The 27,301-nt window shown below is 46.9% G+C and overlaps 1 protein-coding gene across 2 annotated transcripts in view; it reads right to left on the bottom strand.

The window, feature by feature from the left end:
• LOC119436586 (tyrosine kinase receptor Cad96Ca) overlaps positions 1-26,461 on the bottom strand; it is a 63,046-nt gene extending 36,585 nt beyond the window's left edge. The window contains exon 1 of one of the 2 annotated variants that reach the window (XM_037703474.2): positions 25,895-26,461. In XM_037703474.2, coding sequence (XP_037559402.1) covers positions 25,895-25,967 — 73 coding nt within the window. In that variant the 5' untranslated portion in view covers positions 25,968-26,461. The remainder of the gene's footprint in view (positions 1-25,894) is intronic. The other variant, XM_037703475.2, reaches the window with a different exon arrangement.
• Positions 26,462-27,301: the final 840 nt, after the last annotated feature.

The following is a 27,301-nucleotide window of genomic DNA, read 5'->3' as shown; positions in this document are numbered from 1 at the left end:
CTTTGTAGCTCGGTAATCAAAAATTAAATCACAATTATTTGTCAAGTATGTAAACAACACATAATAATACATCTAAAGGGGACAAAATTGACGCATTATACACCACTTTAGAATATAACACTAATTTGTGAGTAGGAAGTTTGCAAAACCCTCCTAAACATTGCAACAATTTGGTGCAAGGTGTAAATTTGTATACCAAAGTTGGCCGCTTTAGATGCGCGTAATTTACAGAACTGTTATACCTGTTATTGGTGCAGAGTTACGGATTTGTAAACTTCGTGCTTCAATTTTTCTGAAACTGACCAATTTTCGCAAATTTTCGTAAAAAATTTAGGGCAATGAAGCGACTGTCTGCTTCCTGTAATCACTATATAGAATTGAAATTTTTCTCCGAAATTCACCAAATTTAATTCAAATCCGACAAGCGGTTGTCTCATAAAAGCCGTTCGGCATTTTACACGCATTTGAATAGGGTAATTGGAGTTGGACCCGCGCTAAAGCCTCCTGTTAAGCCCGTGACAAAGTTGATTCGCGTATGACATCCACAGCATTTGCAGCTATGGGTCTTTGTTCGGAGCAACGCAAGCACCAGCCTCGGTTGTCCGCTGTCAACGCGACGTTCTGCTGATGAGCACGTGGTCGCGCGTTCGTTTCCTGGCCTCGGCCGCCACGTTTCTATGAGGGCGGAAAAGAATGCAAGAAGTTTCGTGTGCTCAGATTTAGGTGCACTTTAAAAAACACCACTTGATAGAAATTAACCGAAGCTCCTCCACTATAGGGCATCTCGCATGGCCTGTGCGTTGATTTGAGGCTTTAAACCCAATAATTTAATTTATTTCTTTAGTGGGTTGTTGTTTTTTTTTCTCAACGCAAGAAAGTATTGCGAACCGTCGTATCACGGGCTTCTGAGGATTTCGGAGAACACTCATAACGTGCGCGCGGTGTTGGGTTTGTCGTTTCGTCTGGTGATCGTGGGCGCGCATTTCAACATGCCCGTCATGCGTTTCTACCGAGAAACGTTATGTTTGTTTTCGCGTATCGACCGAAGGACCATCTGACGCAGCTTGGTTGCGCTGGCTACATCGCTAGTCGAAAGAGAAGGCAGGATTCTTGACCGGAAAGGCGTCTGGTTGGGAACCCTATGCTCAGAAAGGGGGAAAATGGAATAGAAAGACTGAGAATGAAAAAGACGCGGTAATTGCGTGCACGCATGCGGATAGCACCGCACAGTCAAAGCACCAGCACATTTGTTCCAAAAAAGCTCGAACGTGCTTCACTGCTTTTTGGGCCGACGAGAGTTGAGGATGCTGTTCCAGTAACGTAAATTAGTACGGACAGTGGACGACCGTCCAGTCATCTCAATGCACCGACGAGTAATTGTATTCGACAATAATGTTGAGGACACAATGGCACAATTAGTGGGTCGATGTTCTCCTCTCTCAGCCACAGGCATCGCACGCCGCACTGTCCGTCCTACGAATTAGTGTTGTGTAAGTCTTTGTGAAGACTACTGCTAAGCACAGCCGACACGGAAGCGATGGCTCGTTAAGTCCTGGCGGAGGTCGGAGTAGCAACGAAGCTGCAGTCTAGCGCACCTTATGTTTGAGCATGGTATTCCAGTCTGCCGACGAGAGTGCACGTGCCAGGCGGTGAGGCTGTCTTGCAGCGCCTCTCCTAGAAGATGGATTCGGGACGCAGTGGTCTTCATGTGGTTCTCCAGCAGCCTTGTCTGCGTAATCATTTAGTAATCGCAATGGGCCGATACCAATTACAGCAAAAAATTCGTGACCTTTTCTTTTCTTTTTTTTCGTCTCGTAGCGATGTTCCACAATTTCGCACGTCAACTTGTCATGAGTTCTATGTCCGAGAACCGACGGCATACATGACTTATAAACCCTGCGTTGAGTCCCAAAACGTGGTCCATTTACAAGGGCTCTTTGTATCAATGAACGGCACATAGCATATGAGTTGTTGTCAAAGTGAATTGTTTGAGTGCATGCGTTGGTATAGGCGCGACATTTTCCGAAGACCTGGAATTGTGAGGTACGTACTTGAGTACGGCTCAAACACCATGAAAGAAACAACGGCCTGTTAGAACGAATGTGCAGTTGCACTGATTGTCGCCCGTCGACAAGTCTACCGAGGTAACGATTGCTTATACATTAGTGAGCAACTTTGTCTCCTCGCGTGCATTAGGATATTTCATCGAGCGACGTATTATCGAGTGAGCCAGACTAAATCAATTATGGGGTTTAACATGCCCGTGCTGCACATGTACTCGGAGCACGGTACACGAGCGTTTTTTGTTCTCCGCCCCCAATCGGAATGCGGCTTCCGCGATCGGTAATCGAACCCGCTATTCCACGTTCAGCATAATAACACGATACCCCTGAGCCACCACAGTGGGTTTGAATGAACACAAGTTCACGACTCGAGAGCATAACTCTCAGCTATAGGCATCACTGCCCACGTGTTGTAGTACACAATTCATACGGCCTGCAAACTAAACTATCAAATATTAAAAATTGACGGGGCGACACCTGTTAATTAAATTCTTAAGGCATGAGCTCTTCCTCCTGTCAATCTCACTTTTTTTTTTTTTTTGAGAAAGACAACAGAATTTGCTTTCATTTGCTTGACTTTTACAATTCCTTTTTTTTTTTTTTCATTTTCACGCTCACGTTTACGTGTCGATCCAGTGTGCTCTTGCCACCTGCTTGCTGTGACAGCCTTCTGGAAAATTCTCTGAGCACGTAACGCGTATACGGTCGCTGCATGAGCGCTGTATAGCTGTTGAGAGAGCGCGCAGCGGCCGTTCGCAGCTCGGCTTCGTTATCGCCGCCGTCGCACGAAGTGCTTTTCGCCGAGAGGCACAAGCGGCGGCGCCCCGCGTCTCCCACGCGCCCATTTGGAGCGCAGCTCTCCGAAAAGCGCGCGCCCACGCACTGCGAGAGCGCACCCCTGCCGAGCATAGAAACAGCGCGTAATGCGTTACCCTATCGGGCCATCTGCTTGTATCCTCTACGTTGCTCCTTCGGGTGCAAAATCCATCCGTGCCTTGCAGGAGTGAGATTTCTGCGACCCAATGCTATAAAGGCTGGCGGCGACCACCCGCCCACACAGTGGAGCGTTGCGGTAGCATTGCGAAAGCGCAAAACTATAGTCGTCGATATAGGCGCCTGCGCCACGGAAGCCGAGCCGAGCCGTTAACGCTAACCCGAACGCTGCACGCGCACTTACTGCCCAATCAGCGGTGTCCGCTACCAATGCCACCCGTTACGCTCCAATTGTGCTGCAAGGCAAGCGAGACAAAGTAAGCTCACGGTGCAGACGCCTTTTCTGGCACGTACGGCCATTACTCCTCGCGCACGATTCGCCACTTCCGTTCGGGACCAGGAGATTGCGATCACGCGTTTGGTTGTTCAACATTACAAACGCCCGTAGAGAGACGCTTTAAAGTTTTTCGAGCCTCAAAGCAGCTGAATGGCTCCTGTGCAGCGCGTGTCAGAGCCTTCGATGCTCAAGGATAACTGCAATATCGCTCCCGTGCGATCCCTCGGGGCGACAAGGCAACGGGAGCAGTCGCAAATTGCGGAGGCGATGGAGCTTTCCACCGCAAAGCGATCGCCTCGTCAGTTCTGCTCGAAAGAAACGTGAGAGGAGAATGTGTGATGTGCAGTGTTGCCATTATAGCGGATATCTATAGCGGTTCTCATGCCTGTCCTTCCCACGAATTGGGAACATCCGGTTTAGTTCAGCTGTTTCGCTACCACGTGTCATACTACTACGACAAACTCATCCTGTCAGTAGTAATCGTGTCTCTTCATCGTCTCCTGTGTGGAGGCTCCTTCTTAATTCATTTCCTAACTTCCCCAGAAACTCATTTAACTTCGCTAATTAACACTTTGTTCCCATGTGTTGCTTTCCCTGCATTAAAATCTAGTTCAAAATTTGTTAGAATCTAGTGTTTGTACGAAGCAGATTGTTGAGAGATTGAAAGGTTGTTGAACGTTGCAAAATAAAAACGACATCAAAAATTTAACGTTTTCAATTGTGTAACTCAGCAGCAAATAACACTATCACAATTCTATAAAGTGCACCTATTAAGCCAACGAAAGCTGAAAAAAGTGATGCATTATACAGCAATCTAGAATACACCACTGATTTGTGAGTAGGACGTTTCCAAAACACTCGTAAACACGGCTACAATTTCATGTAAGCTGTATTGAATTTGAGCTGTATTGAAATGGAGCCGTATTGTGTGTATTAAATTTGTCCGCTTTAGGTGCATTGACGGCAGTGGCGCACCGACGGGGGGGGGATTCGGGGGTTGTAACCCCCCCGGCCGACTTAACCCCCCCTTTTGTTTAACCCCTTTTCTTTCCTTACGCATTTGAGTACTGCAACTAATATGTAAGACGCGCAATCGTCTGCACACTCGTAAAAAGCGCATTTTTTGACAATTTCCCGTGAAGAAATCGAAATTAGTGCTGTTTAGTTGGTATTGGCAAACTGTCAATCCCCCCCCTGGCAGAGATCTTGGGTGCGCTACTGATTGACGGTGCAGTTTAGAGAATCGCGATATCTGTTTTTGGCATAGGTTATGGATTTGTCAACTTTCTGCATAATCCTTTTTTTTTAATTACGGACATCCGGCAATTTTTATCAAAAATATGGGGGTGTAAATCAAAAATTTGCTCCCCACAGTTGGTACGATTTAATTTTATCTCTAAAATGCAACAAATTTCATTCAAATCGGCCCAGTAGTAGTACACGTGTTTGAATAGAGGATTCGGAATAGCCCCCCGAGCTAAAGCTCCCTCTTAATGACCAGGTTTTAAAGTGAACATTTATTTGCCTACATTTTACAGACATAAAAAAAATCCGTCAGCAGACTTCAGTGTTTTCCGCGATGCTGAACTCATTGGCTGCAACTACAACAGGCTGTCTCAGTGGAATCGACACTGACACTTCCTCAATAACAACTTACTTTGCGATAGGCGCAACTTGGCCCGCTAGAGTATTGCCTGCTGGGGCCTCCGAAATACAGACGCCAACACTCTCAAAGTCTGCGTGACTCGCAAAACCTCGCACAATTACGAAGTGCGTCGCATAAATCAGGTAACTCACACTCGCTCCTTCTCTACAGACCAATATCATTAACAAGTATACCCTGCAAACTTTTTGAGCATAATGTATATATTTCAACCTCAGGTCTTTTTCTTGAGCCCAACTCGTTTTTTTTTTCTTCACGTCAGCGTAGCTTTAGGAAGTTTTTTTTTTTTTCGATACTCAAATAATTTCCTTTAATATCGACTTCTTCGCAGCAGTTGTTAAGAAAATAATTATAGACAGCATATTCTTGAACTTCGCGAAGGCATTCGATACCGTCTCACATAATGTCCTTCATTTAAAATCTATGTCTGAACTGAAAATAGATCGTAATATTTTAGGTCGAATACAGTGCTTCTTGTTAACTGTTCTCAATACGTGCATGCTAATCGTTTTGATTCTTCGTCAGTGTCAGTGTGATCTCGTGAGTGGCAGATATGGTTGAGAACCCTTGTTGTCTTTTATTTATATTAATGGTCGCCTGCCGGAATGAACTGTTCGATTACACTTTCTCTGATGATTGCGTCTTATATCGGCTTATCAATGAATCTAACGATATTTGTACTATGTAAAGTGACACGAAAGAAGCCCGCGAATACACGCAAAATTGCCGTGCGACTGGCCGCTCTATAGGCACTTTGCGGGCTTCTTTCACGCTCGGAAAAAATTTTTATGCAGCACGTATTCAGCAACAGAAAGCTGTATCGGGAGTTTTTCAAGTTGTTTCTACAATTTTCTCATTGGCACTTTTAATCCAATTGTAATATTTGAGAAGTTTATTATATGATTAAGACTAATTGTGTATTTAGACCGGATGCAAAAAAAAACAGCGTGAGTACCTATCTCCAGCGACGGCCAACAACATGATCTTGGTTCTGTCCAGCTACGTGGCATTTGCATATCTTTAAAAGTTCGACTCAAGTTTCGTGGGACGCCCGGTATAGGACCGCCACTAGATATGTATGCAGATGAATGATAACTTAAGCGTGTAAGCTTTCTAATGCGTGAATAGACGTCATTCGCTTTACTTTGGTATCGTTGGGTAGAAGAAATAAGCCATTACTCGATCATGTATGTGGCGTGTGCGCAGATGGCGCTGTTGTCGCGCCACGCATGACGCAATCAGAGCTGAATTAAGCGTTACGCGCGGCGTTCAGAGAGGCCTAGATCGGCAGTACGTTTGTCCATCCGAGCAGGAGTGGTCGTTTGTGGGAGAACTCACAACGCCATAGTATAGGCATAATCTATCAAACTCAAGCTGGTGCTCGTAAGCAGTTATAAGGCCTATACAAGTGTGCAATTTGTTGGAGAAATTTCCCGCTGCGTTCGACACATACGGTCCAGAAATGGCGTGACGAGGCTCAGGCAGCAAGACAAAGGGATATTCCACGACTTTGACCGCAGCCGCGGAACGTGTGCGTCTCCATACAGGAAGCGCAATCGCACTAGCCACAAGCCTGCACGAGTGCGGCGGGCTCAAGCGTTGCAGGGCAATGTCGGGCGCCACCAGTATATAGGGAGGTCATGTCTTCACCAAACACCTTTTGCAATACAAAAGGGTCCACTACGAATAGGGAGTGATCACGATTGCAAAATAAGACCGTTAGACCCCCCTCACCAAGCTGTAATAGAAGTTAGGCATCCGACCTTTCCAATGCGTGAATAAATATAACTTCTGTATTCGGTTACGTCATTGTTGTACCTACATCATAATCATCAGCGTATATTTATGTCCACTGCAGGACGAAGGCTTCTCCCTGCGACCTCCAATTACCCCTGTCTTGCGCTAGCTGATTCCAACTTGCGCCTATATACCAGTGTCCATACACTGTCTGCAATACGCACAAGACGGTACGCACCCAAGTGGGGTTGCGTCCCTGATGGAGCCTACCCAATTTTAGTAAAACGGCCACTGGGACTTCGTGTAATGTATCTGTAACGATGCGCTTTTATTGGGCGCTCTGTACAAAGTTATCTTCGGTATTAACGCGAAAGCATTACATGCAAAATTACAAGAACACCCATCGGCGTCGGCGTGACCGAAAGGTCGTACCAGAAATGACCAACACCGCAAAGATTAAAAACACATCAAGAAATTCTCGGATTGACGTCAAATTTCTGAGGAAGGTTCCTGTAAACAAATTAAATTAATGGCTTGAAAAGAAAATTTGCTGCACGTCGTTCTGGGTGGGAGTCGAACCCGGGCCTGCGGTGTGTGAGATGAGCACGCTTCCCCGACACCACGGCGGCTCCACGTGGTTCTGGCTTACTAAAGGTGTGCCTAGTGCGTGCGTGACTGCACACGTCCCTTCGCAGCCATCTGGCTGACTAAAGATGTAGCGTAGTGCGTGCGTCATTGGGCACGTGACGGCGCAGACAATGAGGAAGAGGTGGCGCCAAGTCATGAGTGTATAAAATTAGCACGTTCATGACGTTCCGATGTCATGACGTTCCGAATGCTTTCGCATTTCCACACGTAATCAGTCTTAAGTGTGTCTGCCGAATTTTCTTTTCGTGTACTGACGTATCGTAGCCTGTACGTGCAGATGCTCGTTGGATGCTCGTGTGTTGCAGAAATATCCTGCTCTGGTAGTGTGATTAACTTAAATTTGCGTGACATTTTATTCCTGCTTTCTCTTTTCCCTTCTACATTTCTTTTTCTTGTTTGCGTGTGTGCGTGTGTGAAGGTGAACTCCGCAAGCCAAGCAGTACAAAATCAAACGGCAAAGTGCGCACTTGTGTTGCGCTTAATGTCCTTAGTCATGTAATGCATCTCACAGTCAGGCTGAAAACCAAGGTGCGATGAAATTTGGGATTTTCTACGGAGTATAGAGAGGCTCTTTATTATGACCGTACACCCGACAATTATGGGGCAGGCTGCAATTGTTACGAGCCTGTGTGTCACTGGTGAATTGTGCCTGGCCAAGGAGGTTATAAATATATCCGCAGCAGCGTTCCTCCGTGCAGCCGCATTCGAGGAGAACTGTGGGATAAAAGCGCATGTTGATGCGAAAGATAAGAATGCACCTGCTGGGAGTCCCTCTTCCAGAACGAACTATGGCTCTTCCACAAACAATAGGAACTTGTTTTCCAGCATCTATAACCCCCCCCCCCCCCCCCCCCCCGACGCCTACAAAATGGCCTCGTGGTGCTTGGGAAAATTTGTATCCTTTTTCCGTGAAAACCTGTCACACAAGAGCAACAATAGGCCCAATAGATTCGTGCTATTGAAATTACCAATGAAAGCCTGCAGAAATTAAGTGATAGGAGAACACCTTCTGTTGGTCGGCAGTGGCTTTGCGGTTCGTTGTTGACCGACTGGGTCGGTCGATCGCACTCCCCTCTCGGCTCCCAGAAGTCCTTGTCGTGACCGTCTCCTGTTTACGCATGGAAAAATGAACGGAGGCTCCGTCCGCACCAGCCACCTCCCACAGAGCACGCGACGACGAAGATTCGGAAGGTGCGCCCATGCTCCTAATGACCGGTCAGCGAGTGGTGCAACGAGTTGGCGACCTGCTGCAGCCCGTGTGTACAGAGAAGCACCACGTCTGCGAAAAGGCGACAGCGCGTGGGTGCGCATACGCGGGGCCGGCCTGTCAACGGCGACGATGAAGGATCTCGGCGAGCACGACGAGCACGCATGTACACACGCGGGTGCATGAGCTCTAACTTGCCCCACGGTATACACGTCAGGCTGTTCACACCTGACGCGCGCTGTTTACTTGGCGATCCGCTGACGGCAACTCCATCTCCGGGACTTAAGGAAGAGAGCAAACAACGAGAGCCTGGGAGAAACCGAACTATCCCACGCATCTTTAACGGTCCGCTGCCCCGCGGGGAAAAGCGTTGCTTAGGTTCCACGGCAATGGTCGCGGGGGTTTTGACAGTTTGCCATTCTGTTGAGCGCAGTATTGCACGGCCGTGGGCTTCTTAAACGCTAGTAAGGACACGCGTATACGACCTCAGATGCACATACTTTTACTGCTTCAATGCAAACGCAATGGCACCTAGCTGGTGATCTGACTCTTATATATATATATATATATATATATATATATAGGTTAATCATTTTTATCTTTTATGGAATATTTAAAAATAGCCTGTTGAAAGTAACATAATTCTAGTCCTTGAGCTGGATTACCCAGAGAGGCGGACATTACTTACACGAGAAATCGATACACATATTGAACTAATTAACAAAAAGTCGCAAATTATTTTTTAATTATTTACTTTACTGCACATATTGCAATTTACGAATTGTAGCCGGTGAGCTTGTACTTGGAATGAACTTCCAGAATGACGCCAGCTTAATTGGAGATATGCGCCATCAAACTTGCCGTAGCAATGCATTGTTGTTCCACTTAGTTTTTTAACAAAACACTGGGCCGGTATTTTGTAGCGATGCCTTATGATTTATTCTATGCTAGTCTTATCATCCACCGCTCACGGCCGGCTGATCGCGTTGATAACGCGAGCGGACCATCGCTCTGACCACTGACAAAGTGCGAAAAGGCATTAGCACCGGAAAGGCATCGCCACAAAATACCGGCGCTGTTTTATGCATTGAATCACCAAAGTAACTGGAATGCCCATGTATTTCGTTCCACACTTTGGGAAATGATATCTCGAAACTGGTGTCATCCTGGAAATTCATTTCAAGTGGATACGTCTTGCAAGCTCACCGGCTACAATTCGTGAATTGCAATATGTGCCACAAAGTAATTAATTAGGAAGTTAATTAGTGCATTTTTGTCAATTAGTTATTATTTTTATTTATTTAAATAGTTGAATAGGTGTTTCGATTTCTCGTGCTAGTAATGTCCGCATCATTGAATAACCCAACTCCAATACAAGAATTATGCTAATCTGCCACAGCCGATTTTTAAAAATTCCATAAAACTTAAAAATGATCACTATAATTGACAGGGTGTCCCAGCTATCACGCAGCACGATGTAAAAAAAAAAAAAAGAGGAACGGCGTTACGCGAAGCACACCTAGTGCGTATTGTTTCCAGTACAGTGGAGTAGCCTCCAGTAAATTTATCGTTACTGAGATTTAATTAGCTAATTTTAATTAATTATCTAACTCGAGAAGTACTGTCCTAATTATCAAAGTGTCAATGAGAAAATGGTAGAGCAACATGAAAAACTCCCGATACAGCTTTCCGTTGTTCAATACGTGCTACATAAATGCGTTTTTCCGAGTGTGAAAGAAGCCCGCGAATACACGCAGAATTGCCGCGCGACCGGCCGCTCGAGGCACTTATTTTACAGCACATATTTCAATCTACGAATTGTACCCGGTGATTTCGCAAGACGTATCCACTTGGAGCGAATTCTCAGGACGTCACCAGTTTCGAGATTTTAATTTTCAATATGTCCGACGAAATGCCTTGGCATTCCAATTACTTTTGCGCTTCAATGTATTAAACAGCCGTTTTCTTAAAGTAGTAAGTGGAACTACAGTGCATTTTTATCGCAGCTTTCACGGCGCATATATATCTCGAAACCAGTGTAATTCTCAGAATTCGTTCCTAGACGCATACGCCTTCCAAACTTACCAGCTACAATTCGTAGATTGAAATATGTGACCTAATGTATTTAATTAAAACGTTAATTAGCGTACTTGTGTTAATTATTATTCAATTAATCATTAAGATTTCTCGTATAAGTAATGGCACCCTCATCGAGTAATTTCGATCAAGGGTTAGAATTGTGCTATTTGCCACAGGCAATGTAAAAAAATATTTGTTGCAGCTAAAAAAAACTGTATTTAGCTTGGCTGGACGAGCTGGGCTAAAGGCAAATGTTGATCCAGGCGCGCGCCTGTTATCATGGAAAACGTCAAACTTTGGTTGTACATTAAACTGCCGTAGCGCCGCCTGGCCAGTGCTGGTTCCCCATGCACAACAGTGGCCATTGAGCTATCACTTGTCAGCTTGCTTTCTATTGCTTGCTTTCACTCGCACACAGATCGCTTTAGAAGTTGTGCGAACTGCTCATCAAAATGTTTCTTCAGCAAACGCCACAACCGCGATGCGTCTGCAGCAGTCACAAAGCATTTCCCCTTATTACGTGTAAGCGTTTTAACCTACTTGTTCAAATACAGGAAACCGAACGTTGCGAAATAGTGGCACCGATAGGCATAGCTGAACTACGGGAGGGCTTCACTGAGTGCCGATTACGAGCTCCCTCTCGATCTGCTTTCCTCCGATGCATCATTGCTATATATGAGCCATTTTATCGCATGATTTCCGCTCGCATTAATGTGATGAGCTACTGTCGTACTGATGTAAATGTGGCTATGCGGCGAGGTTTGGTGCTGGATGTTTGGTATAGATGGAGACCTATGGAATAATCGGGCACGCACCCACATGACCTCAGCTGATCGGTGCAGACGTCGCCGAGAGATTGATTTAAATGGGCGGCGAGACCTTCACACAAAGGCATCACTTCTGCATACAATATCCTATAGGTAATCGGAACATACGTTAAACCCGGCTTGGCGTGCGGACGGGTCAAAGCACTTTTGCGCAACGAGCTGATTCGATAGTTTTCCCTCAACGAGCACTCGACGCTCGCTTAAGTCAAGCGTAAATATGACTCGAACGAAAGCGCAAGATAGCCGCGTGTTTTTACTAGCGCCGCTGAGATATTAATGGTAACGACGCGGGTAACAACGCTTGCGCAATCTGTCTGTGCGCTGCCCAAGTGTGCGCAGAGCCTGCCAAAGCGCGACAGGCATTCCCGTAAGTCGTTCCCACGTCAGGCAGCACCTAAGACGGGAATTAATCGATGCTCCGTTGCATATTGAGTACGTGCGTTGCCTACAGAGCCTTGACTCGGCGGGAGGCAAGAAAGCGGCCACATGGAGTTTCATTTCCGACTCGACTATGCTCTCTGCCCTTCCATACATCTTTCGCTCCCCTGCGTGTGGCTGGCGTTACCACTTATGAATGACTCACTCGCTTAACATCCACCGACCGAGGTAAACAGGTGCGCGCGAGAGGCACGCACGCCTGCTGCCGCTCATGAGAAGCGCGTCTTTCAGCCGCGATAAATGCGGGATTTCGGCCGTTGAGCCAATCTTAAAACGTTTTCATCAGCAGCATTCACTCTCCCTGTCACGCGCGTGCGTGAACGTGCGTGCGTGCGCGTAGCAGAATAGCAAATATGTCATCCATCACAGGTCATCGCTATAGGGGTGGTCTTGAAGCCTTCCGGAGAATGAGTATATATTTGGTGATCGAAAGTCCATGTGTCTTCCAAATTGTGCGCAGTGGCTATGAAAGATTGGGTTAGGAAACCTTCGGGATGGTTGGTTTGATACAGTTATTGCGAGTTGACAGTCAGCGCCCGTGCTTGTCGTTTTTCCTTGTCCGCGTCACCTGTAAGCTATATGGTCCCAGTAATTGTCTATAATAGTTCGAGCTCATGCATGTCACAACAAATAGAAGTATTTCATTGCAATGAAAGCTGTCAATTCAAGGCCACTAACTGGCCATGATCGAAGTATCGTGCCAAGTGAAGTGACAATTGATGATTGCACGGCGCCCGACAGGTTTGTAGCGTAACTGGATGTCTTCTTTGCTGAGCATAAAGATGACAGTCCAGCAACACGTGGACTACGTCCTCGTCGGCCTCTTCACACGCACACGACGCGGAGCTTGCACGATGACTTTTTAGAAAGAAAGTGCATATCATAGGTCACACCAAGGCGAAAGCTCTGAAACAAGGTTTCTAAACTTCGCGCCAACTTCACACATATACGCAAAACTTCAGTTCAGTGTCTACGGCATATACAGAATGGATCTTCTGGCCTCTTCATGAAACCATGCCGCAGGTTACCTTCTCACTGAGAGTTTTCGTATCATGTTTTTAACGTCGTGAGTGAGCAGCAAAATAGGGTACTCTTCTCCGTGCCAGTGTTCACGTTTCACCAGTTCGTCCGCTCCGTTCACTTGATTACTTTTTTTCGAGTACACATTTCTCGAAACTGATGCAACGCACAAGTTTCTAGCTTAATGTTACTATATCCTTTGAGTACCGACTGACTACAATTTAGCAATTACAAAATACCTTCTAAAGTAATTAATTATTATGTTAATTAGTGAAACTATGTTAATTAAAACGTACAGCCGATTATGGCGCAAGTTCTGATGTCCGCCGTTGCTATGAAGCTTGATCAGTAAAAAAGTGTCCGTTTGTATCGAATCTGAGACAATCTACAGGTATAGTACACGTAGGAAAAGGGACACATGAAGGCACGAAACGACACATTCAGCTCTGTTCTTTATCTTTCTTCCTGCCTGCGCTATATAGTAATCGACTGTATTATGAACTACGTGCACGTCCGTCGCGCCACACTGAGCCAATCGTCGCTGAAACAGGCCATATATACGTAATCTGATAACTCGGTGCAGTGAGCTGTTTCTCTACTTCTTAATTCAGTAGAGAAGCGGTTTTTAATATTAGTGTGATAAGTATAACTATAGCGATAACAGACACACACACACCACACGCACACACACACACACACACACACACACACACACACACACACACACACACACACACACACACACAAATATTTCGCAAATTTTCTCCTAATTCTACTTTTAACTTAAACCTCTAATTGGCGGCGAATATGCTAGAAGAATGTCCAGCAAAAAAAAGGTTCTGTCCTCTCTATAATAATAATAATAATAATAATATAATAATAATAATAATAATAATAATAATAATAATAATAATAATAATAATAATAATAATAATAATAATAAGTATTTACGGCGCTTTTCTAATTAAGTGCAAATTCATGGAGCTTCCTCGTTATATATATGGCATCGCTCGCTAGTGCCTTATAAAGACACCTGTGTCCGTTGCAGCGCCAACGAATTATTTATTGAGTGTCTGAGCTCATTCAGCGCCAGAAGTGGCGCATCCGTAACCGACCATTCGCATGCCAATTATCTCATTCTGCAGCACACGTACTGAGCAATAGCGCGACCGCGACAGCGTAATTGCATGACGCGCGCGTTATTCGACGATGATAACACGCCCGGAACGGATCGGTGGATGGAAGGACTTGTGCGTTACCCGCTGAAAACTTCCTATCAAACGTTAGCGCCATTCATCGTTTCCTCGTTAGCCGAGGCAAAATAGGGAGAACAAAAAATAAAGAAACAATCACTACATCTGACAAGTTGATACGGTCCCATTATCAGCCCTGTCGTTCTGATAGTCTCCTTTCTCTCTCTCTCTCTCTTATTTTTGATCGCACTTTCAGGTTCGAGCCCCTCGATCTATCGCGCTCCAATGTCAAATGCTCGTTAGATTTTGCCGTTGCTCCCGCTGGAAAGTAGCCAATTTATTTCTCTCGCGCGTACGCCTTGCTTTTGGGTTTTTGTTTGCCTCAGCAGCCACCGCAGCGTGTGTGAGAATGTACGCGTCCTCGTGCACGGTGGACCCGTACACGCGCGGCGCCAACCTATACAGCGTCCCCGCGTACAAAGAGAGGTGCGAGCTCATATGCAAGCGGCGCAAGTAGCTCCGTGAGTGCGGCATGCCGGCGTGCGGTTGGTTCTTTATTCTATATGTGCGGTCGGCCTTGGGACAAGGCAAACGTGCTGCGTGCGCCGGCGGTCGTGGGGCTTTGTTCAAGACAAATATTCTTCGAGCGCGAAACGGTGAGACATGACGACGCGTGGACTCCGTGAAAAAGAGCGTGAGACATCCCGGCGCTTCCTTATGCAACGACGCCACGCGGGCGGCCGTTCCGAGTGGATTACGTTATAGCGCGCAGTCGGCAAACAGTCGGCGGTTCGGTGCCTTTCTGGAAGTTAATATTCCGTTAATTCGCGTGTATGGTTTTCGTCGACTGCATTCCACCGAGAAATGAATGTGCCTTTAACTTTCTTTAGTTTTTTCCGCACAGTTATAGCTGGATATGTGAATTCGCGGAGCGAACAGCGGGGCCACAAGTCAGAATCTGTTGCGGTGGTGTGCATTCTTTGATTGACGAACTCCGTGGACGCGTCTTCGTCGCTTCTGTTTTCGACGTCACTCGCTTTTATATCCCCAAAAGTGCTTCAGAAATCCTGGCAGCAAAAGCCCTTTCTTTGTTCCTCGGGCGAATATAGTTCTGCGAGTCAACAAATGAGCGTCTACGTTGCATGTGCAGCCACTATAGCACGCGATCACTGTGCGATTTATTTCCCAAGTCCCGTGTTTCGTGTTAGAGCACAAGATAACGCTAAATTGACTGAAAGCAACTTAAAGCAGAGTATCGGCGGCACCGGCTGGCGACGCGCTTCCCTTGCCCTAAACAGTCTATTTCATTGGGATAGCAAATATATGGACACTCCAGGCGAATTTTCGCCGTCGCCATGATGTTCCGTATATATGTTTATCTAGGCCGTATATGCAAGGTAGAAGCTATACTACTCCACCACCAAAGTTGCTATAACCCACCGTAGTGACGTAGTGGCTTCGGCGTTGCATGCGCTGCTAAGCCCGAGGGCGCGGGAACGAATATCCTGGCAGCAGCGCCGGCATTTCGATGGAGGCGAAATGCAACAACGCCTGTGTCAACAACGCCTTAGGGCACGTTAAAGAACCGCAGGTGGTCAAAATTAAGCCGGAGTACCTAAGGAAGACGCGCCTCATAATCATACCCTGGTTTTTCCACTAAAACATCAGAATTTAGTTTTAAATAAAGTTGTGATAACTGGTCATGTTCTTGACAGAATTATTCCTCAGGGGCCAGACTCACAAAGCTTTTCTTTCGTAAGTTCACTTTGCCATTGGCTGACCGCATTCGCTAATGATATGTCTGGCATCCGGATTGGCTAAAATTCTTGCTTACGATAAATTCTAGCGTAACAAGTTTTTGTCAATTCGGGCTCGGATTTTTCCCCCTTTCTTAAGAATTGCATCGCGCAAACTAAAGTCATGAAAAATTTCATTCACAGCACACGTCCTTTATCTTAAATCTTTTCAGATTATTCAAAAGTGCGAAACAATATTAGCGCATGCTCACAATCTGAAAGCGATGTAATTACACTGGCCCCGCTCTTCACGGGCAGCGCAGTGGCGCCCGTACTGTCCCATCACAGGCCCTACACTGCGTTTTAAGGCACTTAGGGGTGCCAGAAGTACCGGCGCACCCATGTATGTCGTATCCGCGTATAGTTATACAACACCGTCCGAGGAGTTCAGGTACAGCGCTATATAAACCTTTCTATCGCTGTCAGCGCTTCGCGCCCTTCGAGAAAAACTAATTTTTTTTTAATTAGAACACTTTTTTTAGAAAAGCCTACAACAGTTACTCGAATTACGTCACTACAGATTAATTATGGTCCCAGCCGGACATCGTCTGCAAGAAAAGCCAAAGCAATCCATTTACTAAAGAAACTAATTGTATTATTTACCTTCCTAGTTACCAACTTAACGGCACGTGTTTATATAGGAAAGTTGAAGGGAACCGTCATAAAAGTCTGTTTCCGTGTTTCTACGTTTCATGTAGACCGAATTAAGTGACGTCAAATTTACGTGATTATGCGCGCGGCACACGAAACGCGGCTCTCTCTTCAACCCCCGCGTGACGCAAAAGCGCAGCTTAAAATCAAGCTGCCGTCGCACTTCGCTCTTTTCGCGATCTTATTCCTATTGGCGCAGTGCGCAACTGCCGATTGGATGCAGAGCCACGTAAGCAGCGGCGCCGAAACAGACCGCTGTATCGCGCCGTACAGACAAGCTTCTTTGCACGGCACCCTTATACGTCACAGGGGAAGGGGGGGGGGGGGGGGGGTTGCACCGCGAGCCGCACTTCGCTATGCTGCCTGCGTAATCAGGAAAATCGAACGAATAATTTGACCCCAAATATTTCGGTTCACGTGGCTGTTTTGAAAATTGGAAACAAGGAACAGGACTTTTATCACGATTCCCTTCAGCTTTCCAATATAAACATGTGCCGTAACGTTTGTGACTTAAGAAGTAATCATTGTAATTCAGTGAATGAATTGCTTTGCTTTTTCTCGGAAATGTTGTCCGCCTGGGCAGATGATTAATCTGTAGAGATATGATACCAGTAACTTCTGTGGGTTATTAAAAAAAAGTGTTCGAAGTGAAAAACAAATTGAGTTCTGGGGTTTTACGTGCCAAAACCACGATTTGATTATAAGGCACGCCGTAGTGAGGGACTCCGGATTAATTTTGACCACCAGGGGATCTTTAACGTGCCCCCAATGCACGGGACACGGGCGTTTTTGCATTTCAACTCCAACGAAATGCGGCCGCCGCGGCCGGGATTCTATTCCGCGACATCATGCTTAGCAGCGCAACACCATAGCCGCTAAGCCACCGCGACGTTAGGTTAAAAAAAAAACGTACAATGTAAATAGTGTGGGGAATCTTCCAACCCCGAACAACACCACCCGAAATTTGGCCTTGGTTTAAGAAAAGTAGCAGCACCTGAAATCAGGAAGCTTGCAAATATCGGCATCTTTAGAACAACGATTCCAATATCGTGCAGTTCGATTCTATCCTGTATTGAAATAGCTCAGAATTTGGAATATTTTTTTTTTCAACTATAGCTTTCGGACAGTTCGCACTGAGGTAGCAGCCGCTTGAAATCATCTTAAAGCAAAGTGTCGTTACCCTTCTGGACAGTCACGAAAGGATGAAGGAGAAAGCGCTCGCACACAGCACATATATATAGCGCGCAGCCAGGTCACTCTGGGAGGTTGTAACGTCTGACTTCTAGCACAAGCGTGCAACGAGACAAAACGCAACCGCTGTCATTTTGTGGAGGACATGAAACAAAGCTTTAAGCTGAACGTGACATTGTCGCTTTCAATAAGGTCACTTCGAACGAGCCAGCCATACAGAGTTCTTTCTCAGTGCTTGACGTCGGCTTTTGGATGAGCACGTTCATTGTTTTTTTTTTTTTTTTTTTTTTTTTTTCAGTTCCACCTCAATCGAACATCCTAAAAAAAAAAAAAAAAAAAGTTAACTTCACGGATACCCTGAAATTTGCTGTTGCGTATAGCGCCGTAAACCTTAAATAAGAAGCCGCGATTTGATGAAGCTAAAAACATCAAAGCAAATGTATGAAAGCGCATAGTTGCACGAAATGAGCGCTTGCGATTACAGTGACCGAGGTGCCGGGTAAAGGACGTCATTCCCACTCACTGTATGACCATTAGTAGGCAGGGCTAACTTTTCGCGAAAGACGAGCAGCAGCAGTGTATCTTTCTTTCCATCAAAGCTTGTTCAACTGCTTTGATAACGTAATGTGACTAGCCAGTGGCGCACCGACGGGGGGGGGGGGGGGGGGGGGGGGTCGGGGGTTGTAACCCCCCCCCTGAGGCCAACTTAACCCCCCTCTTTTGTTTAAACCCTTTTCTTTCCTTGCGCATTTGAGTACTGCAACTAAGATGTAAGACGCGCAATCGTCTGCACACTCACAAAAAGCGCATTTTTTGACAATTTCCCGTGAAGAAATTGAAATTAGTGCTATTTAGATGGTATTGGCAAACTGTCAACCCCCCCCCCCTCCCCCTGGCAGAGATCCTGGGTACGCTACTGTGACTAGCGGGTAGTCCTACAAGATGACCTGAGATGACCTACAAGATGATGATTCAGGCCTAAGTATCTACAAGATACTTAGACCTAAGTATCTACAAGATACTTAGGCCTGAATCAGACCTCTTCATTCTGCTATATAGTTGGTTCACACTAACACATTCACATAAAATTAAAACACAAATTGATTTCCATGTTTACGTGAAGGTCATAGTTTGCGCTATTGTGCCTTCCCTGAGTCAGTATTGCCGTTGTCGTTTTTTTTTTTTTTCCTTCTTTTTTAATCGCGACATTCTTTGTCGCATACCAAACATCACAGCCACAGGTATAGGTTTCTGTCGCGCCTCGTTTCGGGTCCTTCAATAAAAAATATTACGTGTTCGACGGCCAAAACAGAATTGCCAGTCACCCACCAGTCTTCAGCAGTTTTAAGTATAAACCGCATTCACGCGATCTTTCGCGCGACAGCGACAAGCGACGCGATGGAGATGGCTGTCGCGGTCGCTCGTCGCCTACAAGTCGTACCGCATGCGAGCGACGACTTTGAGCGACGTCTCCCCGGTGTTGCCGGTATGAGGGCAGCAAATACTCGCCGAAACTGGCGTGACGCTTGCTTTATTAATTTAAGTTGATGTGTTTTAGTGTAAAGAGCAGCATAAATATTTCTAAAGGTCTTGCACTACGTTATTATCCTTGCACGTATCGAAATCTAGTCGTTTGCTCGTTCCGTGCGACAATCGGTAGTGCTTGACTGATGTATATCCAGTTCCGGCTTCGCGCTATTGGCTAGTCGCTCATAGCACTTCCGGGCGACGAGCGACGAATTCTAGATTTCTAGAACCGAGCGATTGAGCGAAAAGACCGAGCGATCTGTTCGCGCGACGGCCCGTTTCGTCGCTCGAAGCTGTCGCTCGTCGCCGTCGCGCACAAAATCGCGTGAATGCGGTTTGGGCTTTAAGCGTCGGCACATAGCCGCGTGGACAACAATCGATAAAAGAAAAAATGAGGAGCCATTTCATTCAGCGAAGGTGGATGACCAGCGAAGCTGTAGCCCATCACACACACTGTTAGACAAGGGTCCATGTATTTATTTTCATCATTTGGTAATGGTAGTGACGATAGCTTTGTGAATACTGTGATATACACTGATTGGTTCGGTTACAACCTTATACATAATCTTGGCCAAAGTTAAATCTATACACGACCGTTGTCGAGTAGTTGAGTGACTTGGCTTGGTGTGGCACTTGAAACCAAACTCTTCTAGCAGAAGCTGAGTGAACCACTTCTTCGCTGGTTTTGAAATGACCACATTGAAGTCCCCAACGATGATCACAGGGGTAGTGTCATCACGGCTGACCCATGCAAAGTGCGTGGTCGTGAACTTCTGGATATCACACTTGGGTGTGCCTGGAGGTATATACACAGTGGCCATCACCCGCCGTGGTTGCTCAGTGGCTATGGTGTTGGGCTGCTGAGCACGAGGTCGCGGGATCGAATCCCGGCCACGGCGGCCGCATTTCGATGGGGGCGAAATGCGAAAACACCCGTGTACTTAGATTTAGGTGCACGTTAAAGAACCCCAGGTGGCCCAAATTTCCGGAGTCCCCCACTACGGCGTGCCTCATAATCAGAACTGGTTTCGGCACGTAAAACCCCATAATTTAATTTAATTTTTTTAACAGTGGCCATCACAATTCCGTCTTTCATTTGTACGGCACAGACATCCCTACAGTCGGTGGTATTGTCCTATTGCGAGTCAAGGGTGTATGGATGTACATACATTTTGTCCTTTGCGTATATGGCAACGCCTCCTGCTCGTGAGTCTATGTGCTGTACACAAACGATTCCAGTGTACCCATCTACTTGAAACGACGCATCTTGATTTATTTATTTCATTTATTATTATTATTATTATTATTATTATTATTATTATTATTATTATTATTATTATTATTATTATTATTATTATTATTATTATTATTATTATTATTATTATTGGCGGAGTGCTTGAAGCCTGCTTCACATCCACTGCGGGTCGGCCCGGCATTTCACTATCTCCGGCTCACCCACGCTCACCGTTTTATTTGTTGACGCACAAACACGTAAAATACATGAAAACCTAGTCATATACAGCTTCGCTATAATAACGTGTAGCACATCCGTCGGCAATGCGGAGAATGTTATACCGGACGCAGCAAGCGGGCCGACAACAGCGCACGCCTCACGTATACCTTGGTAAAGTGCTTACTTAGCGCGCGGGGTTATTTGATACAACGGCGTCGACAAAAGCGTGCGTCAGGTATGCGCGCGTCACCGCTGCTCACTATATAGGCGCTTCATGCAGCGCGTTTCCCGAATTCACCCATGCAACCCCCAGTTGAGCATTTCCCCTTTGACGCAACCTCTATGATGCTGGGCGTTTTATCACCTAATTGTGTGAAGCGTGCATTCTCATGTGGCGCTCGGTCGTCGTCAAACACGTTGAGGTTAATCCGCATTGAGAATACTGACAAAGGCAGCCGCATCCGGATGCGAGTTTTCATTCAGGGGGTGACAACTGTGCGAACGCTTCGCTCAGCAGTGCTGGCTTTCCACCTTTGAGTTCGGAACAACAGAGATCCAATAAAATCAATGAAATCTATCTTTATTACATCTCCAAGGAAGAAATGGTGGATCAAGAAAAAGCCAAAAAGCTGCTTAGAAACAGCTTGACGAAGTACACGTTCCCGCTATAGGTACCGCTTTGAACGATCATCGTATTCATACATATGACATGAGTATAAGGACGCTGTCGAAATTTAACATGTCTCTGCACAGTGCTCTTCAGCTCATCGACAGAGAGCCTCCGCGAAAAATCGACCGCGTTTTGCTATTCAACAGACAGACAGACAAAGAACTTTAATGAAGGTCCTGAGAAGCTCCGTTGCCCCCTCTCAGGGAGGCGACGAAGCCGCGGGCCGCACCCACGTCGGGACGGGGAGAACGAGCTCCAGCGCCGCATCGTGGGCTCTCTGGACAGCCCAAAATTGCCGTGACTGGTCGGAGCTCCGAAGAGCAGAGCTCCACTCATCTGCAGTGCATCGATGCGGGCCCCTCTGTAACGAGGGGCAACCCCAGAGCATGTGGTCTAAAGTACTACGTTGTCCGCAGCTATAGGGCAGTCTGGGCTAAAGCAGTCTGGACTGATGCAGTGAAATAAATTCAGGATGGGATATGATCCCGTCTGAAGCATGCGTAGTTGAAGCATGCGAAGTGTGACAGCTTGAGGTCTGGTTAGTGTGCCGTGTGGGGGAGGGTATAGTCTCCTACCAAGGTAGTAGTGTTTTATAACCTCGTTAAATGGGGAGAGAGTGTCACGGAACTCGACGAGTCTAGAATCGACGGAGCCACGACTCGCAGTGGAGTCAGCGCGGAGGGTTAGCTCGCGCGCTTGGACGTGTGCGATGTCATTGAGGTTAGGGATCGAGGGAGTCGAGTTGGGGCTCGAGATGTGCCGGGAACCACGTGATTGTATGTGGCTGGATGACTTTGTCTTTGAGAATTCGATGTGCTTCCTCGGCGATGGTACCAGAGGCAAATGCTTTGCTATTCAAAGGTAGTTTTACAAGGTGCACAGTCACTCAGTCCTGCCACAACCAGCTGACGCGTAAAATAGTGCAACTTCAGTATCATCGCGTAAAAAAAAAAAGAAAAAAGAAACGCCTCGAAAATTTTTCGCGATGGTTACCTGGCCACTGTGGCGTCACTGGTTGCCAATGACCGCGCGCACAAGGCTGCTCGATCACCATGGACACGAGGAAGGCCACTGCTTTACAATTTCTTATTCAGGGACAAGACGCAGTGAGGAAACTTTGCCTTTTGGCACGTGCACTCACATTAGGCAAGCTGGGATACGGCAGGCATCTCTTCTGCGTCGACTGTGGCCAAGAATTGCTTTCAATAAGGTATCTACCGGGTGCTATATTTTAATAGAAACATTTAAAGGAAATCAGAATTACATTACCCCCCCCCCCCCTGATGCAAGGATGATTTCTTAACAAGCGCGGCGGACAGCGGATGGTCTAGTAGCCGTTGCAGGCTAATCGCTAATTAACTAAATTTGTTAATTGACTTGGTAATTGCTGGTTTTACAACGCCCATGTTGCAATGGCAGTATTGCAGGATGGCGCCGGGGGAGGCAGGAACAATTTACGCGATAATAAAAATGTGATTTGTCGTCGAAAAATTGGTTGAAAAACTTTTTTTATTTCCCTTTTTTCTCGCTCCGATTCGAGAACATGGTAAACAAACAGCGCCAGAAGCTCTGCCAGCGTTATTCTAGACGCTGCGTTACAATGACTCGCTGTGATGAGTCGCTCAGACATCTAATACCTCTCCTCGCGCCACTACCGCAAGCGATAATAGATCACCAACAGATGAGCTTCGCGAGAGACGCGCACACCCGCCGTGGTTGCTCAGTGGCTATGGTGTTAGGCTGCTGAGCACGAGGTCGCGGGATCGAATCCCGGCCACGGCGGCCGCATTTCGATGGGGGCGAAATGCGAAAACACCCGTGTACTTAGATTTAGGTGCACGTTAAAGAACCCCAGGTGGTCCAAATTTCCAGAGTCCCCCACTACGGCGTGCCTCATAATCAGGTCGTAGTTTTGGCACGTAAAACCCCATAATTAAAAAGAGAGAGAGAGAGAGAGACGCGCACAGATTTCACTTTCACTTCCCTTTATTTTCCTTAAAGACCCCTGGTTGTTACATAAAGGTACACAGACGGTGGACCAATTGACGTAAAGAAACCAAACGAGGCAATTGCATCACGTGGACAGTGCTTCCAGCGCTCCTCGTGCGCCCTGTTTCGGAATCGAGCAGAAGAAGGCAAAATTCTGTCGACGAATATCTGAACAAATGATAGCGCTTTCAAGATCACGCAAATTGTCCTTGCCTCTCGCGGTGCTCTCCTGCAATATATACATCGCAAAATGTACCTCAAAACCGGTAATTAAAATAATTATTTAGCTATAGCATTAGTTAATGAGCGATCAGGCTGTGACTGCTATTCGGCGTAGTGTCCGCCGCGCTAATGGGACGAATATTGAAGAAAGCATCCACGCTCCGGTGAAATCTTATTCTTTAAAACAAAACAATAAAAAATATGTTTCCGTTGAAGTAGATCACCCAGTATTGGTATATTGCTTATTCACATATATATAGATTGGCTGACAGTGCTGCGTGCCACGTCCTCGGTTTGCGGTAACGCTCCTTCCCCAACACGTTGGAACGACTGGACAATCGAGCACTGCTCGATTCGAAGATATATCTGCAGACAGACCTCGCCGCTCGTCCTTATACACGAGGTAATTAAGACGTGTTTGTGCTTTTACACTCCGACAAGCTTGTGTCGATATTTTTCACTGCATGCGCGGCAGTGTTCGTGAATGCGCGCTTCCTGTCTCTCTCATCCTTACTTTCCCCGATTCCCCTTCTTCCTCTTGTAGGGCTATCGATCAACCAGATGCCCTTTCGATTAAACCTTCCTGCCTTTTCTCTCATATGCTATCTCTCGCACTTCGGACAACGCGCGTCGAAGCTTTTTTTTTTTTTTCAAATTGTCTCTTCCAGCATCTTCCGCACGGTTTGCTCCTCCATTTCGCATTCGCCGAGTACGCCACATGTGATTTCCCAATAAGTATAAGCCAGGCATTTCCCAGTGTGGAAAGTATCACACTCTGCAGAGAGTGGGAGTGAGATTGGGCGTCGGAGGCGGGAAGCAAGGCGCGGTTGCAACGTTCACTGGTCCACATGCACACTCCTCTGAGAGTGTTCGCAGGAGCAATCATACACCGCGGCGTGAAGGGCAATCAACCACCCACGGCACTGCCACCGCGTTGCTTGCTGGCGTGTCGACGTAATATTTCTTAATCAAACCGTCCTTTTCATTTCCGACAGCAGACTGCTGAACGAAAGCTGCAAAGCATAGCCAAATCCATAGCTCTGTTCCTCGATCACCTGCGCTGCGTGTTTCCCCGTTGCTCACTTGTTCCTGTTCGAAACCGTAGCTGCACGCAGGCTGAATTCTGAAACGGTTTCGTCCGTAGGGTGCTTTACCGCTGCAGTTACCGCCCCAGTGCTTCAGTAATCTGCCAGCTTCAACCCGCTCTAGCTAATCCGCACCGCCTCAGCCATGGAGGTGCACGCACTGCATGTAGTACATATTGATAGCTGACAGGTTGTCGCGGCGGTAGCGGTATACCGGCAACACGGTACCGGTATGCAAAAATACCTTAATACCTCGCTTACGCAAATTTGACACTTAGACGCAAAAAGCATGTAGCAAAGCGGTGTGACGACAACAAAACGTTTCGCTTCAATAAACGAAAGAGGGACGAGAGGGCATCCAAGTAACAGTTTATGGTAAAGAAAACTGCGTTTTACGACCCGAGTAAATGATTTAGTTGAACGTTGCGCAAGTCGATGGTTTCACCTCCTTGCTTAGCAGTGACACGTAACGGTGCGAAACGAATGTGTGCAAAGAAATAAAAACAAAAAAAGCAATCAAGGGCAAACTGGAGATGGAGATATTGATTCTTTTGAGGCAACGTTTGACGACCGCGTATAGTGATTGTCTGAAAAAGGACATCAGTATGTGGCGAAAGGTATGGTGAGCCTAAGTGTAGCAGGCTGTCTGAGCTCAAATGATAGTGTGTTAAAAAACCGGTGATGTAGAAACGTAACAAATCACTGGATCTACTTTCCGCGTTACAAAAAGCAATATCCATGTCCAGATAACTGCGCGTCCGGTGAACAACATATCTCTGGCCCTGAATGTAATCACGGTTTTGCTAGATTACGCGCATTCAGTAGTGCTTGTGTGCAGAAAAGTGCATTTACATGCATCCTTCACAGCTGCCACGAAGACGCGTGCCATCCTCAGACAAAGGGGAATAGGGAACTGTCTTCCCTTCCCCTTTGTCTACTTTTTTCTTTTCAGCTTTTCCTTTTCCTTTTTTGAAATCATCGCTCTTTTTTTTTTTTAATTCGATATTTTTCGCTTTAATCTTCGTAGTACACTTGCCCTGGCGAGCGCACTCCGCCTGGTCACTCTCATTCCTTCCAAGAATACACAATCCGCAAGTATACTTCGTTCGACTAAAGGAGAGACCACCCCCTCCTCATCACTGTGCCACAACTGTTCGAAACTTACCTGGCAGAATCGCCAGGGCCGAAACGACAACAAGCCAGCAGCAGCTGTGAACTGCTCTCCGAAGTGGCACCATACTGCTAGGGATGTTGTGGGCGACACGTCCCGTCCAGTTGTATATACTGTTCAAACACAAAAGCGGGATGCGCGCGAGAGCACACAACACACTGCCGCACACACACGCAGTCAGAAGACGCAGCCACGCGTGCACACACGTCCTAAGCAAGCGGGCACTAACTTCATCGATGGTAGCCGCGTCAGGCGACGCAGACGCCGGGTCCCATCATCGCGCGGCTACGACTCGCGTCTGCCTCTGACGCGCAGCTGTTCCTTCGCCTGGTAGCAGCGACATCGTGCTATAACAACGGCCGCCTCTCGCGGAGTTCCGGAGGAACGGGCAGTGGTGTGTCTTACTCCTTGCCGCTTCGCGCTGACTTCTGTGCTAACGTGCGCACCGCCCCTTCGTCGCGTCGGCGGCGTTGAGTCGAGGAGGGAGCCGCGTGGGCAGACCGGGCGCCGACGAAGGCGACTCAGGCTGGCCTTCCGCGGCACCTTCTCGTTGCGGTTGAACCGCTCTCCCCGTAACCCGGATGACGACAGCGCGGCGGCGGCGACGGCGTTTATGTGCGCCGTCAGTGGTGTCGCGCATTACTCGTCCATGACATGTACACACGGTCGACAACACTCTCCTCGCCGCGACCAGTAAGGCCGCTTCTGATTTCTTTTCTTCTTTCTTTCTTTCTCTTTGTTTTTTGTTGGTTTGTTCGTTTGTTGAAGCGCGCCGAACATTCCGTATTATGAGCGAAAAGGGGCAGCTGCCGAAGTTTCCGGTTAGCCGAGTAAAGTTTTTGCTAGGACGACACTGAGTGCGAGTGATGTGCAGATCATGATCCGATAAGAGAAATTATCAAGATAGAAAGCTTTTCCGCAGTTTCTTGCATTCTTTGTAAGGCGTACAACATCAACGATCTGCCTTCCTCGGTCGAGAACGGAAACCGCAGTGTATATATATATATATATATATATATATATATATATATATATAATAAGATCTCGGAAGATGTGCTTACGTTGTGGGATCCGGGTCGTGGCTTCTGAGCCAGACAGCCAGCCGAGGCGCTCAGAGACGGACACGAGGCAGAAGAACAGGGGGAGCACCACCTTTACCACCTTTACAATGAGACGCCGGTGCGTTTTTCGCGTTCCGCCCCCCCCCCCCCCGCCCCCCAATCACAATGTAGCCGTCACAGCCGGGAATCCAACCCGCGACCTCGTGCTCAGCAGCAGAACGTCATAGCAACTCAGTGGGTAAACGCCACAATTATTTCGCGTGTATTGCTGTACGGTGGCTTCACGTGTTCGCAGAAAGATTATTCACTACGAAACTCTGGAACTGAATGAATGAATGAA

The sequence above is a fragment of the Dermacentor silvarum genome, chromosome 1 (genome assembly GCF_013339745.2).
Source record: "Dermacentor silvarum isolate Dsil-2018 chromosome 1, BIME_Dsil_1.4, whole genome shotgun sequence".
Lineage (NCBI taxonomy): Eukaryota > Metazoa > Arthropoda > Arachnida > Ixodida > Ixodidae > Dermacentor > Dermacentor silvarum.
This window is presented reverse-complemented; position numbering and strand designations above follow the sequence as displayed.